The 15,545-nt window shown below is 43.8% G+C and overlaps 1 protein-coding gene across 1 annotated transcript in view; it reads right to left on the bottom strand.

Annotated features, from left to right (window-relative positions):
- The window catches only part of GALNT14 (polypeptide N-acetylgalactosaminyltransferase 14), a 271,648-nt gene extending 259,418 nt beyond the window's left edge, over positions 1–12,230 (bottom strand). The window contains exon 1 of the mRNA XM_048504950.1: positions 11,654–12,230. Within this exon, the coding sequence (XP_048360907.1) occupies positions 11,654–11,779 (126 nt within the window). The 5' untranslated portion in view covers positions 11,780–12,230. The remainder of the gene's footprint in view (positions 1–11,653) is intronic.
- Positions 12,231–15,545: the final 3,315 nt, after the last annotated feature.

The following is a 15,545-nucleotide window of genomic DNA, read 5'->3' as shown; positions in this document are numbered from 1 at the left end:
TGTGAATCTTGCTACTACATCCCCACATGCATATTTATTTACATCATTCCTATGGCCAAAAGTGATCATGAACTATCCTGAGAAACAATAAACACAATGGATGTTAACATAAACAGCCTAAATACATTGTGGGAAAGTCAGGGGAATTTTCCTTCAGCATTTACAAGTGTAATGTGTGAACAAGTTCTTAGGCAACTGAGCCACTTCATGTTTTTTTCAGAGGTACCGAGAAATGGTAGCTCTTTCTCTGTGAATATGTGCATCAGTGAGAACTGAAGACATTAAAAACCACTAATCTTCTTACCTTCATTGTACTTCCATCTCCCTTACATACCTAGACTAGTGGGCGTGGGGTGGAGGCATTAATTAAAAGTTAAGTAGGGCTTCCACAGTGCTTTGAAATCAGCAGTTGAAAGCTAATGCAGACTACTACTAGAAACTCAGTAGATAGACATACAAAACTGCTATAGTGGTTACAGTCCCTCATAAGCTATCCAGCAGACAGAATTAATTTGGTCTCATGCTAATCACTTGCCAGCTAACTGGCTCATATGATTAGGGGCATGCTCAACACTAGCAGCCAAACACACAATTCCAGCAGATTCATTCCCTGTCAGATCTCAAGGATTCCAAAGGCAGAGAGTAAGAAAGCTTTCACAGCTGCACAACTAGGATTCAACCCGTCCTTTTGAAAAATATAATTGGCTACAGCAATAACTGTCTGGGCAACAGTATCAGACAGGCCAGGGAATTTGTCCTATATAAACAACTTGCCTAAGCAGATCTTTGTACCCTGAGGGGTAAGTACGGTAGACTAGATTTTGTGGTACAGCAGTGTTTTATTTTATTTAAATATTTATTTCCTGCCATTTTTGACCAACTAGTCCTCTGGGCCACTTACAACAGTAGAAAATAATACAATAACATGCGCATATACCACACAAGCTTTGACAAAATTGTGTGAGAATATTGCTTAAAACAACACACTCAGCAAGCAGTTTGGTAGACAGCATTTGCTTGGGAGGAATGAAAGAAGCAGCAGTGGGAGAATATATGGGAAGAAACTTGCTGACTGGATGTCTGGAATGGGGAGGGGGTAAAGAGCAGGTGAGTCAAACTGGGGGAAAAGTGAAGCTAAGGAAATATTGAAGATGACAGTTTAGGTAATTTGAGGAGAGACAGAAGCCGGGATTAAGGAAAGTCTCAGTGCAAAGAAGAAGATTAGATTAAGAGTGGAGAAGAGGTGAGCCCCAGTTAAAAAAGCAACCAAATAGCATTTTCTAATCTTCAGCTCCACCTCACCAGAATCCTAAAACAGAAATCATGTAAATAATCAAATAAAAACCAGTGAGATTGTTGTGATTCCAAGAGTGCTGCTAAGATCTATTCTTCATTTATTATTGTTAGTACAAGGTGGAATAACATTACTACTACTACTACTACTACTACTACTACTACTACTACTACTACTAATAATAATAATAATAATAATAATAATAATAATAGTGCCATCCCGAAAACACTAGGGCAGCACTTGAAACATCTTCGAATTGACAAAATTAACATCTGCCAAATTCAGAAGGCAGCCCTGCTGGGATCCGCATGAATACTATGTCGATATATTACAACTTCCTAGGCCTCTGGGTGAGGCTCAAATTGCAATGAAGGCCAACAACCAGCTAAACATCTGGCAGCTGTGAAATCTACCATAATAATAAGGAACTGCACACATTCTTCGCAAATAACTCTAATATCCTAGGTCCTTGGGAAGGACTTGGGAAGGACTCGATATTCAGAGATGAATTCCAGACACTTGCGCTGTGTTGTTATGTGTAGTATAATAATGATGATGATGATGATGATGATGATGATGATGATGATGATGATGATGATGATGATGATGATGATGATGATGATGATGATGATGATGATGATGATGATAATGATGATGATGATGATGATGATGATGATGATGATGATGATGATGATGATGATGATGATGATGATGATGATGATGATGATGATGATGATGATGATGATAATTTTAAAGACCAACAACCAGCTAAATATCTGGCAGCTGCGAAATCTACCATAATAATAATAATAATAATAATAATAATAATAATAATAATAATAATAATAATAATAATAATAATAATAATAATAATAATAATAATAATAGCCTTTCACTTAAGAACATAAGAAAGAGCCTGTTGGATCAGACCAGAGTCCATCTAGTCCAGCACTCTGCTACTCGCAGTGGCCCACCAGATACTTTTGGGAGCTCACATGCAGGATGTGAAAGCAATGGCTTTCTGCTGCTGTCTACATAAAATAAATAGAGATTGTTTGTTGATGTCTCAGCTTTGTATCCAAAGTCAAGTGAAGTTGCTTCCATTCCACAAAATATTTCTGACAGTAGAATCCTGACCCTTAAATGTTTAGGTAAGTGACTGCAGTGACACTGAACAGGGAGAGGCCATAGATATCCTGATTTAGTTTGCCCAAACTCTGAGACCCAATTCCTATTTGCAAGTAAGAGTATGGAGTCAGCTCCTCCCAGAAGTCCAACTGTGTGCTGATGCTTCCCATGAACATCAACCATTTCAACCACACCAATGAATAGTGTGAAAAACCAAGAGTTGTGTGGGCATAGCAGCAAGCAAAATCGTATTAAGATTCAGAAGTAGGATGTTCAGGCGACTGGCTTCATAAGGTGGCATCATCCACAGGGAAATTCTCTACAGAGGCTGCACTTGAGGGCTGTGCTCTTAAACTCTCAATGGGGCTAAAGTAGATATTCCTACTATTTCTTGGCCAAGATCTTACAGAAGGAGAAATGCTTCAGTAGCAATATGGTATGGGGGTGGGGGAGAGGAGGAGGAAAAGGAGAAGAAGAAGAGGAGTTTGGATTTATATCCCCCCTTTCTCTCCTGCAGCAGACTCAAAGGGGCTTACAATCTCCTTGCCCTTCCCGCCCCCCACAACAAACACCCTGTGAGGTAGGTGGGGCTGAGAGAGCTCCGAGAAGCTGTGACTAGCCCAAGGTCACCCAGCTGGCATGTGTGGAAGTGTACAGGCTAATCTGAATTCCCCAGATAAGCCTCCACAGCTCAGGTGGCAGAGCGGAGAATCAAACCCGGTTCCTCCAGATTAGATGCACGAGCACTTAACCACTCTACGCCACTATTCCTCCTCCACACACCAATGGCTGATTATGGACTATGATCCAAAAACACCTGTTCCTCCACCATCAACTTTAAATTTCACCTCAACCATAAACCCATTTGGGATCATACGGAAACTACTGTTCTCTCAGCCTTGGGCTCCTGACCAACAGCACTATGGGGTTTAATAATACTTGCCTACTTTACAAGACAGTAAGAATTCTTCACAGTATTTGTGTAATGCTGTGAAAACTTTAAATTTGCTACATAAATAAGTATTGTTATTACTAAATTGGAGGAATTTTCCACAGGAAAGAAGAAAGTATTATTACTAAATTGGAGGAATTTCCAGCAGCAGCCAAGAAGGTATTTATACTTGGGGAAGGCAAGCTGTCCTTACTAATATAGTATAATTAGCTCAGCCAAGAAACTGCCTGGAGGACTAGGGTAGGGTTTCACAGTTCTTATGCCTAGAAAGAGCTAGCCAACCAACCATTCAACATCAGAGAGATATAAAACAAAAGGGGCCATTTTAAGACACGAAACTATCGCAGAACTTCAGTGATGTTAAATGATTACTTATCTTAGTAATCTGTTAAGCAATTAATACTCACTTTATGGAACCTAAACAGACATAGGCCTATTTCATGCATGCTTGAATATCACTCATGAATATATGAAAGTGGTTTATACCAAATGTATACAGCCCACTTTGTCTATCCTGCTCTGACAGGCAACTGCTCATTGAGGGTTTCTCAGCCCTCCTATTTGGTTGAACCTTTTTTACATGCAAAGTATTTGTTCTATTTCTGAGCTCTAGTCCATGGCTGCATGATGAAGTAACAAAATACACGTCTGAATGATCCAGTAGATATATAAAAGCACTATGGTATTATATTTTATAGTCTTACCTTTCTTGTTGCATTTGTGTCTTGTTCTACCTGTGAAAACCCCACGTGACAAATAGCAGTTCAACACACACACACACTTTTATCCTCACAATAGGCCTGTGACATGTGTTAGGCTGACAAAGAGGGAAAGGCCCAGACTGTTAGATAACGGAGTGGGATTAGAACTCTGGTCTCCCCCAATCTTATTTTAAATACCTCACTGTTTTGTCTCTCATTACTTCACTCAGTGTCTCCTCACAGCACTTCACTGCATACTTTTCATACATTCAGCTGTCAGCCATCAAGTGTGGAGAAACCAGGTGATATACCTGAATGTACAAACCAGTCTTTGATGACTTTGGAGGCTGAATGTGTTAGCTGGCTCAGCTGAAAAACCTGGTATGTGCAAAGTGACATCTGGCAGAATGAAAGCTCTTTCTACAGTGTTATATTTGTGATTGCTCATTTACACATACCAGTCATCACTTGCAGCAGACAAGATGAACAAGCATGTGTGAAGTAGGCCATAGTGACTTCCGCTGCTACTCTTGGGATGTCGGTAAGAATTAAAAAAGAGTTCTACTAGCCGCACCTGCTCATCCAAAGGATCCAGACAAACCAAGAAGAGTTGAGACTGGGAAAATCCTATAACCAAGCTGAGCCTCTGGACTAACAATTCCTGTTGCCCCAGGGAGGCAGTCAAGGCCATTCTAACAGAGGTGAGCAAGTGGTAGGATCCATCCAGAGTACAGCTAAGTGGTAGAATGCTGGGATTTATTACTTATGCAGGTTTTATTTGCAGAGCCTCTGTCTGACTAAATCATATTTGATCAGAGGTTTATTCACCATAAACCAATTAATTTGGTCATACAACTGGTGTTCAATTTTTGCCCAGGATCCCACTCCAATGTCTCAATACAAGAATATCATCATGCAGCTGGAACTGTGGTATTTGGACCAAAAAATAATCACGTTTATAAAGACAACATTTTTTACTTATGTGTACTCAGAAAGTGCAATAAATAATGGAACCAAGAAATATCTCTAGTGTGAACACTTGCTTATAAAATGGAAACATTCTCCCTCTCCCATGATTTTCCTCATCAATGAGTTTCTAAATTCCTAGATTCTTCTAGAACATATAAATCTAAGCCTATTCAGAAAAAAATTGGTTACCCAGCCAGTTCCCTGTCTACAAATCTGCCTACCTGCCCCACCGGTTTACTCCAGTAGTTATTCTCATTGAAGATCACTGGGTCACCCAATCCTTCCTTGTGTGGCGCAGATTTATAAACTGTGGTGCAGCTATTTTTTAAAAAGCCCAAGGGAGATACTGAAAGAACATTAACTGAAGTGACTTAACAGTCTCAGCAGGATGAGCACATAATTCATATTAATTGTCAGAAGTTTCCAAAAAGCAAAGAATCAAAAACATTTTTTTTACATTTCAGAAAATTTAGATTCCAATGGACCTCAAGGGAATGGAACAGTTTGGATGGAAAATTCAGAGTAAATGAAAGAGAAGCTATTTTAAGCAGGCAGGTTGATGGAGTTGACAGTATCGTGGCCCATCTTAGAGTTTTAGGACCTGATTGTGCATCTGCTGGAGGATGGGCTTGTTGATTTGACTGAGCACTGAACCCGGTCTGTAATGAGTTCAGAGGAAGAAGGCGATCAGGGGAAACTAAATCTCTAACTGTTCAGTGGATGTTCTACGGGAACTGTAAAATGAAGAATCAATTCCCAAAGCAAATGTTAAAGGGGAAGAAAAAGGTTCATCTGAAGGAGAATACAGTATATCATGCACAAGTGAGTTTTATTTTACAGTTACAAAGAGTGCATTTCTAGCATATGCCTCTTCACACAGAGGGATTGCAATGGAAATGAAGGTGATTCCACTGTTGTCAGTGACTCCTTCTCTAAAAATATGACTGAAATTGCATGCACTGGCCCAAAGGATTTTTAAGAGTTCTAAACCAATTCCATCTTTGCATTTACCCAACCAAACAGTAGAAACAGTGGCTTGTACCCCATAAAGATTCAGCAGATTTTTCAAATAAACTTTATTAAATAGTATCCTATGTTTTCAAGGGTGAGGGTGAGCAAGGAAATGCAAACATTTTAGATTAAAATTTCAGACTTCACAAAACCATAAAATGTAACCTAAAATAATGGTCCATTATGCATGGAGTGCTTTCCTTGGGGCTCTTCGCTCTGCAGTGGAGTTGTAATGGGTCTCCTCGCATTTCTCTGTTTATATGCGAGGAGGTGCCCCACTGCCTTCTGTGCAGCTTGCCTGCCCCCACTTTTAGGTCACTCCTGGTGATCACAAGATTGCCAGCTTTTTTTAAAAAGCCCTTTAAATGTTTATATTGATATTTCTTATATTGATATTTTGATGGGTCGTTATTATTGATTACTGCAAATGCAGAGTGCAGATGGCCAGGCTTGTGTTTGATCAAGAGAAGGGGTACAGAAAGAGATGTGGGCACTGCCAGAAGTGTGCACGTGAAAATTCAGGGTGAGTCTGCTTGAGTTCCCCCCAAAAAACCACATATACCCCTCTTTCTCTGCAACACACCTCCCCCCCATACACACACCCTTCTAATAAATGTTGCTTCTCAGAAAAATTGACAATGTCCATCTCTGTAAGCACTTAATCAGAGCCCACCAGTGCCCCATAACCCTTGATATCCAGTCCCCGCTTTCTCTCTTTTCCCCACCCTTTGGGCGTGTGTGCTTGATGGAGCTCCTCTGGGGTTAGGACCCCTTCCTTTCTCTGACCTGGAGGCGCCTGCAGAACCTCAAGAAGAGGAAAACCTGCCACCTCCTGCCCTGAAGATCCACATAGAAGCCCTCAGAAATTGTCCACATTTGTTATATTTTTGATTTTTGTGTTTTTTGCAAAACTCAGCCATTGATTCCTGGAAATGCCTGTGAGAAGAAGGATGTGGGGGAGAACGGAAGGAGCAGAACTCCCAAAGTAAGGGAAACATCGGGAATTGCCTGGTCTCAGGAACTGGAGGACTTCTGGGATCTACAGCACTGTAAGTGTGAGCAAGTCTGCAATGAACACTCTGCCCTGAAGGAAAAGTACTCTCGCTACGGGGCAGAGCACCAGTGTATAATCAACTTAAGAATTTCATGTCACAGATACACTAAACATAGTGGGTAGGATGCTGTAAATGGACTCCAAAATGTAGAAAGTCGTCCTCATCACAAGCCTTCTCCAAAGTCAGCAGTCAATCAACAGGAATCTTGGTGGAGACTTAGGATTCTGATCAACAAATTTTAATGGAACATTTCTAGCTTTATACCAGAGCACCAAAAATCAAAATCTGGTCTCATTGATTATATTCTGGACATTGAACACAGAAAGCTGCTGATACAGAGTCAGACCATTGGTCGATCAAGATCAGCACTGTGTACACTGATCAGCATTAGTTCTCTAGGGACTCAGGCAAATATCTTTCCCATCATCTTCTATTCAATCTTTTCACTGGAAACTCCAGATATTGACCTGGAAAACTTTGGCATGAAACACTGATGTTCTACCACTGAGCCATTGCAGATTTAAGCGAGCAGTAAATTCTGGTTTTATTAACTATAATAAAGGTGAACCTACACCCATTTTGCCATTCCAGCAAGGGTGGAAGAAACAACTCAACAGAAAATGCCCTGTGCAAGGAAATTTTGTATTTAAATGTAATTGGTATTATATTTTAATTGATGGGGGGGGGGGGGCTTTTTTGTTGAAAAGTGAGATTAAAATAAAATATTACTACTGAGAGAATTCGATATTATGACAGGTAAAACGAATCACTAAATACATATCTACTCTCCTGGGAATCCTGTCCACTCTGTCTTGAAGACTGGACCCATACATTGCTGGAAAAAGCACTTTCATAATCATTCATTTCCAGAATTTTCCTCCACACAAGAAAATCCATGAGTTGAAGAATCAGTCAGCATAATATCAATGACGTGGGGGCAATGCCTAGGACAGGAATGTAATTTTTAAATACGCACAGAAGTAACCAAAAATGTTACAAGAGTATCATGTGAGGCACGTTTCTGCAGGTCCACCTGTACTGCCACTGCCAACATCACCACCCATTTCATAGTGATTCTCACAATATACATCTCGCAATGCGGAACTGAGCCATGAAAGTGACCTAACCAAGATTGACTTCATTTTTTCAGAGGTGTCAGAATGATGGCTGAGCTCATGCTCAGACTTTGTACCACAGTGGAAAACAGTCCTAATACTCCCCCATTTCAGTCTCAAGGTGAGGGGTGGAACGTTCTGCTCTCCCTTTTCTCCACTGTTTAATAGCACCTAACCCTTCCAATTAAATGCTTAATTTAACCCACCTCTGAGCCAGTTCACACAGTGTGATCAATGAAGAAGAAAAAGAGCTGGTTTTTATACACCACTTTTCTCTACCTTTAAGGAGTCTCAAAGCTGCTTACAATCACTTTCCCTTCCTCTCCTCAGGACAGACACCTCATGACATAGGTGGGGCTGAGGTCCAAGTCCAAGGTCACCCAGCAGGCTTCAAGTGGAGAAGTGAGGAAATAAACCCAGTTCTCCATATTAGAGTCCCCTGCTCTTAACTGCTACACTACATTGGATCATATATGTGTTTAAATTTTTATGGATGTATACAGTGTACAAGTGCTGGAAAATAGCATCCCACAGCTATGGTGGGAAGGGAACAGTGAGGGTTGATGTGAAAGGTGTCAGAAGTCCCTTAAGAAATCATTTCAGTAGGCATAGTTCGTCACACAAAGAAGAAAAAGCTGCAACTGCTAAAATCCCCTCTTCCATACAACTGTAAAAAACAAAGGACAGGAGCCCTGCCCTTTCTTGCATTTCTGGTCCAGCTATGACCACACAATGGAAAATCCATGTGGCCAAAGTGCTGGACTTTGACCAAGGAGGTCTGGGTTCAAAGACAAGGTGACCCTGGGTCAGCTGCTCTCTCTGACACATTCACACCTCTGCAAGATTTCTGCCATCATGGCAATTGCATAATTCTACCCCTGTTTCTGTTGCTTGACCACACCACAAAAAGACAACGCTGACCAAAAATTCATGTGAGCACTCCTGTGTCCTTAAACTGTAACACAGGGAGAACCCCAAGTATATTTCCATCTAACTGGAAAGATGCAAGACGCAATGGTAAGTACAGTTTGTAATGATTGGGATTAAAATAAACGAGGGATCATAGTACCAGCGGGTATCAACTCTGATTCAAACAACTATCCTTATTCCCCCAAGCACATACATTTTGAAGAACATGCATATCATTAAACAAGTTTTTTCAGGGCTTTGGTACATGCCAAAAAAACTAACTTCAGGTCGCAATGCTGCAAACAATCTAAAGGCTTTTCAGTAGCTACTTTTTGCAAATCTCCAGCTTCTTATACTCATTGGACCAACAATAGACAAACCTGAGTGAATGCACCCATCCGCCTGACCATCACACTGAAAGGCTAACTCTGTTCCCCTTAGGATCAGGTGAGAGAACAGGCTCTGAAATTCAACTGCATGGAAGGAGCATGCTAAAACCCATACAAAAATCCACGGCTGACATGAGCAGGACTTGTCAAATGAATCCCAGAAAGTATCACCCGTCATAGAAATATAGACCAGTTTTTTTCAAAGTTCTATTCACTGGTAGAAATTTGTGGGCTGAGGCTCAATGGCAGAGTATATGCTTTGCTTGCACAAGATCCCAATCCAATCTCCGGCATTTCCAATTAAAAGGCATATAAGTAATGTGGGGGACCGCTGCCTGAGACTCTGGAGAGCCATTCGCATTTGCAGGGTAGACAATGGACCCATGGCTCCATGACAAGGCAGCTTTACGAGTCCATTCTGGACATGCCAGATTATGCCCAACAGAAAGGAAGCAGGAATACCTTTATTACAGTCTAAGCTTAAGCCAGGATGGCCTCATTTAGGAGTAATGCCATTAAATGGGTTTACCCAAGACAAATGCTGAAAGAGATGCACAGGAAATGATATGGAGTACATTTATTTCACCAGCCCAAACAGTGCTGAGTTTATAGGACTGGAGCATTGGAATGACAAGGAGGGTGTTCTCGTACATGGAATTTTAAAAGTGCCTTTTAGACTGCATGACATTGTTTCTGTGAATATGTGAATACTATTTGTGGAGCCCAAAACAGAATAGAGGCTTTTCATAATGAACACATAATTTGGGGTGTGTCACTTGTGAACTTTCTTCTTCTTCTGTAAGACAAGAAGTGGAAGAGCCACCATCTGAAATTGAAGGCATCTCAGCAGCGAGAGTGATACATTCAAATTACAGACCTGGGAAATGCAAAAACCAATTTAAACTTTACTCATTTACCTAGCCAAGGCACCAATCAGTTCTGTTAGACCGAAAGCTGTAAAGACATTGAGGTCGCTTTCTCAAGTGACACATAAGTAAGTCTGTTTCTGTATTTCCCACCTCTGCACTTAAATGCAAAACCCACCTGGAACAATGAACATTTCTTTTCAAATAGTGTCTCTTCCCTTTCTTAGTCCCCTTTCCCACCCCATAACGAACTGTAGATGTGATTTAATTTCAAACTGTAAAATAAAGGCTTTAGCACCAGTGCCGAGAACAAGCCTAAAGTTGAGAGGCAGGAAAATGCAATCTTCGTATACACTTCAAACAAGTGCTCCACTTCAAGCGAGAGACCGCCTGCTTCTTGGATGAGGTTTCTGGCTGCCTCCCATCCCAAACACTCTTTATCTTCGCTTTCGCGGTGCCAGAAAGCATAGCTTGGGGTCCAATTTTGCAAGGGCGTGTGTATATTCGTCTGCCAGTTTCTTCCCTCAGCCGAAGCTACCCAGAAAAGCCTGCACGAAAATCTGCCAGACCATCCTGAGGAAGAAGGCGGCATTTCAACTTGAAAACTGACACACGCACAGCCACGCAGAGAAGTCTGCAGTTCACCTCGGGCACACGGAGATATTACACACACCTAAAGCGACGCCTCATTTGCTACGCCATTAGGCGAAATGTAAATAGCTCTCTCTCTCTAAACACACGCGCGCACAGATGTGTGTGTGAGTGTGTGTAACTGTGTATGTGTGTGTGTGTGTATCTGTTAGCAGCAGCACCCTTCCGGAGGCGAGGGGGTGGTCTGACAGCCGCGTGCTTTCAAAGAGATGCTCGAAATCAGTCGCCAGCGGCTGCTCTCGCAAGCCAGGCTCCCTCCGGCGCTCGACCGCTTGGCCTGGCCTTGGCGAGCCCTCTTGCTCTTTCTCTGGCGTGGGAAGCGGGGCCAGGAGGCGCGCTCCGCCCTGAAACTATTGCGAAGAAGTTGGACGCCCCACTCGAGAGCGAGAGGCTCCCGAGCAGGTGTCCGTCGCGCGGTCGCCTTGCTCCATCCCCTCCAACTTGCCTGCCTGCCTGCCTTTTGCTCTCTCTCTCTCTCTCTCTCTCCTCCCTCCCGCAGAGCTTTGAACTCCCTCTGGGTGAGCCCAGGAGTCGCGCGCCAGCCCTGCCTGGCAAATTGCAACGCAAGCTCCCCGCGGCGCGATGGGAGAAGAAAGTGGGGCGATCCGGTTACCTTGGGGGTCTGCCCTTCGGGTCCCGCCACTTCCAACTTCTTCCTGGTCCCGAAGAAGAGGAGGAGAGCCGCGATCCACAGAATCCCCAAGACCGACAAAGCCAGGCGGCGATTCAGGCGTCTCATCGTGGCACCGGGGGGAGGAGGGGGGATAGTCCGACAGGCCCCCTCCCTGCCAGTCCGGAGTCGAGAGCAGAGCGCTACCGGCGCGGTGGGTCTCTACAAGCCCCCGCCAGGGGCATTGCCAAGTGATCCAGCCTCCCGGCAGCCCAGGAGAAGGGGCGGTGCTGGTGGGTGGGTGAACGGGGAGACGGCGGCGGAGGCGCTGGTGGCAGTCCCGGGCCGAAGGGGCGGGAGGAGGAGGAGGGACCGGGGGGTGGGGAAAGGCAGCAGCGGCTCGCCTTGCCCGGACTCGGAGAGAAGCGGCGGCGAGCAAAGAGGTTCTCCGCGGGGAAGACGGCGGCTGTGACCGCCCCGCTTACACCGGCGATCCCTATAGCGAGAGATCCAGCCGGCAGCTCCTTCTCTCCCGCGCGGCTGCTGCCGATCTTCCCCTCCCGCCCTGGGGAAAGAGGCAGGCGAGGGGGAGGGGGGGGAGGGAGGCTGCACCGCGCCAGGCGCCCAGGTCAGGCAGCCCTCACATTTGTGGAGTCGCTTCCTGCCCCGGGCGTCGCTCCCTTCCAGGCCGAGATGGGGAGCGGGGGGAGGCAAAGAGGGGCTTCGATCTCCGCTTCGGACGGCGGGAGGCGGCGGAGCTCCGGCTGGCTCAGCGCCGGCGATGAATGCGAGCGAGGCAGCGGGTGGCTGAACGGGGCGCAGCAACTTGCGAGCGTCTCGGAGTTCGACAGCAAATGGGGCGGGGGGGGGGGGCAGCTGCTTCGGCGGGAGGGGGGACCGATCCGCACCGGAGAGGAAGGGAGGGAGGCCGGGCAGCCGGGCTGCTGTTTCCCCTCCCGGCTCCAACGCAGCGGGTTTCCCCGTGGCGGGGCGTTTTCACGCCTGTCAAAGCTCCTGTGCATGTTTAGGCTCGACTTGGGGGGGAGCAGGGAAGCCTATTGAACTCGGCGAGACTTCCAGGGAAATTCTCCCACCTCCCCAGCCCCCGCTCCCCTTTTCTGTCTCTGCAGTTTCCAAGTCGTTGGGTTAGAGAAGGGAGTTCCATTGACAACCCATTCTTGGGCCAGACCCAGAGCTTTGATGCCAAAGCCCAACCCAAGGGGGCACTTTTTGGACACTGGCTCTGCCCATGTCACTCTCCCTCCTTGGCTCAACTTCTGATGTGACAATGAGGCACTATTTTCGAAGTATAATATTATTTTTTGTTGGTAAGGGATAATGTGTTTTTAATTTTAAAAAAACAGAGCAAATAATCACTTCTAATTTGGCACCCCTTAAACAAAGCCTGGTAACTCCCTTGTTCACCTCTATGGTCTGGTACACCCAGTCTGTTCTACTGTTTATCCCACACTGACATGAGACATCAGTGCACCAGCACCATATACACGAATGTCCTTCCAGCCACATGGATGTGGAGAAGTGTATTGTGTGAACTGGCAACTCTCCTGGTTAGGTGGCCGTTTGGGGAGGTGCCACAAGCAAAAAAATTGCAGTGGGTTGTTAATAGAATCCTCCCTCCAGCCTGTGTCTTTTCAAAAGTCAGTCCTCCAATATTCATTGGAGCTTCCTCATGGATAAGTGTGCAGAGGACTACAGACCTGGTGCCATAAGCCTGCTACTGGTAGTTATTCATAACTGTTTGTTTTGTGGCAAAGAAACTCATAAAACTGTTGCTGGCCCACAGAAATGTTTACTTTCCCACCTGCCCACACACACAAGTATAAGTTATTTGTGGCACATCAACAGCCTGGGGAAAAAAAACCTCTTCCAATTTACAACAACTTTCCTTTATCTATTTGCTTAGCAGCAATTCTGACTTTACAGTCCTAAACATCAAATATCTACAAGGCAAGCGGTATTATCCTCCCTGCTTAAAAAACAACAACCAAGAGGTTACCACAAAGCCAAATAGGATGGAAGAATATTATAGTGATATCACATCATCTCTCTGGGTGAAATTCATGATGAGATTCTTCTGACTGCTTGTCATTTTATGGGTCAGGAGTGTTTTCTCACAGAACATAATAAGTGGTGATGTGGGAGAAAATTCTCCTTTCTCAGTCGCAAAGCACAACTTGCAGGTACCAAAAAGTCCTGTCCCCCCCCCCCCCAGTTTTCTCAGTTTCCCTGGAGACTCCTTTCATATTGCCCATGTGAATTGCCCATGAAAATCCAGATCATCACAGGTATCATATTTTATTTATTTATTTATTTTATTTTTTGGACTTTTATATTCACAGAGCGTCAGGCTACAAGTCATGCTGGCATTCTGTGGTTGGAACTCTTGATATGCCTTGTTGGCAGGAGAGACTGAGATTGCAGTTCCAGGCTGTTCTCCCAGTTAGTTAATACCTCTTTCCTCAAGATTGCCCATATTGGGGAATCCCAAATCTGCTTTTCAGACTCAAAACCCATAGTGAAGTTTCCACTGGGACTCCACAAAAGAAGTTGATTTTTCAACCCAGCAATCACCATTCTAGGAACAGAATACTACGGAGTGGTCTGGTCACCCACAAGGAATTGCAGGGGGTGGAGAGAAACCATTGTGAAATTCCTCTAATCCAAATCTCTCCATTCCAACTCTTCTACTCTACACTTTTAGAGGGTTAAACGGGCCACTTTTTCCTAGCACATACACTCTCCACAGTGTTCGGGCAGTTAGAATGCTCTTTCATATTGTTGAGAAGGGATAGTGTATTTACAGCACTGCAGTCGAAATGACAAGAATCTTATGGCACTTTCAAGAGTAACGATTTAGCCTTGGCACATTTGTTGTCTTTAAGGTGCCACAACACTCTTCAGCATTTTCCTGCATAACTAGGAAACCGCAGCCTTGTTTATTTTCTTTTCACATATTCTCAGCGGCTCTCAACTATCCATGCTTCCTAGAGTATTCTCAGTCCTTATCAGACTCCTGTTTTGTTACATTACTTGTTAATTTAAAGTGTCAGATCTTTGGATGGTCTTGTTCTCTTGCTTTCAAATTGGCACATGCCTGCTTTACTATTAAATAAAGAAATGATTGCTTCAACTATTCCAGACAAGAATTCTGGGTCATTTGAATGCAACCCTAGAATTTATTTGCAATTGACCATTCTGCTATGCATCATGTCATGTTCTTTAGTTTGCTTTCTAGGTACACTGAGGATTATTAACAGGGCCTCTTTTGAGTTGGTAGTGAAAACACATATTTTCTTGAAATGTATGGCAAGTTAGCTGACAGCTCACAAGACTGAAACATAGTATGCTTCATGAAAAGGGTGGGAAAATTACGGACAAAATGATGCAGACAGTTTGGGTAGAGATGGCAAGTGTTACAGCACACACGCACCAAAGTCTGCAAGCAAATGTTATCCACAAGGAGGAAAAAGAGCAAGATTAGCCCACTTGGACACACTTTTAGAATTTGTAAATAAACACACACATAGAGATCCATTTCTGGATTCTAGGACCCTAAAGCACTTCACAGAAGTGTTAAACACTACCAACACATAGAAGTGGGAAGTCACTTTTTGCATTCCACCTCTCAGTTGAAGAGAAGCAACTGTTTAATATTTCAGACAGATGTTAAAGAAATGGTATGAAGTTTAATTTGTCCGATTATAACAGCAGGGGGAAATTCAGGTAGGTGGAATTTAATTACTGGATTTGAAAGTGAAGATGTGAGCTTCTAGTGCTGTCATAAGCATTTAAAATTATAATCTACAGCATTGAGCAAATCTGTGTCAAGCAAATGAAGTTCTGTATCAAAAGATGTTAATAATGCTAAATTGGA

The sequence above is a fragment of the Sphaerodactylus townsendi genome, linkage group LG01, assembly GCF_021028975.2.
Source record: "Sphaerodactylus townsendi isolate TG3544 linkage group LG01, MPM_Stown_v2.3, whole genome shotgun sequence".
Lineage (NCBI taxonomy): Eukaryota > Metazoa > Chordata > Lepidosauria > Squamata > Sphaerodactylidae > Sphaerodactylus > Sphaerodactylus townsendi.
This window is presented reverse-complemented; position numbering and strand designations above follow the sequence as displayed.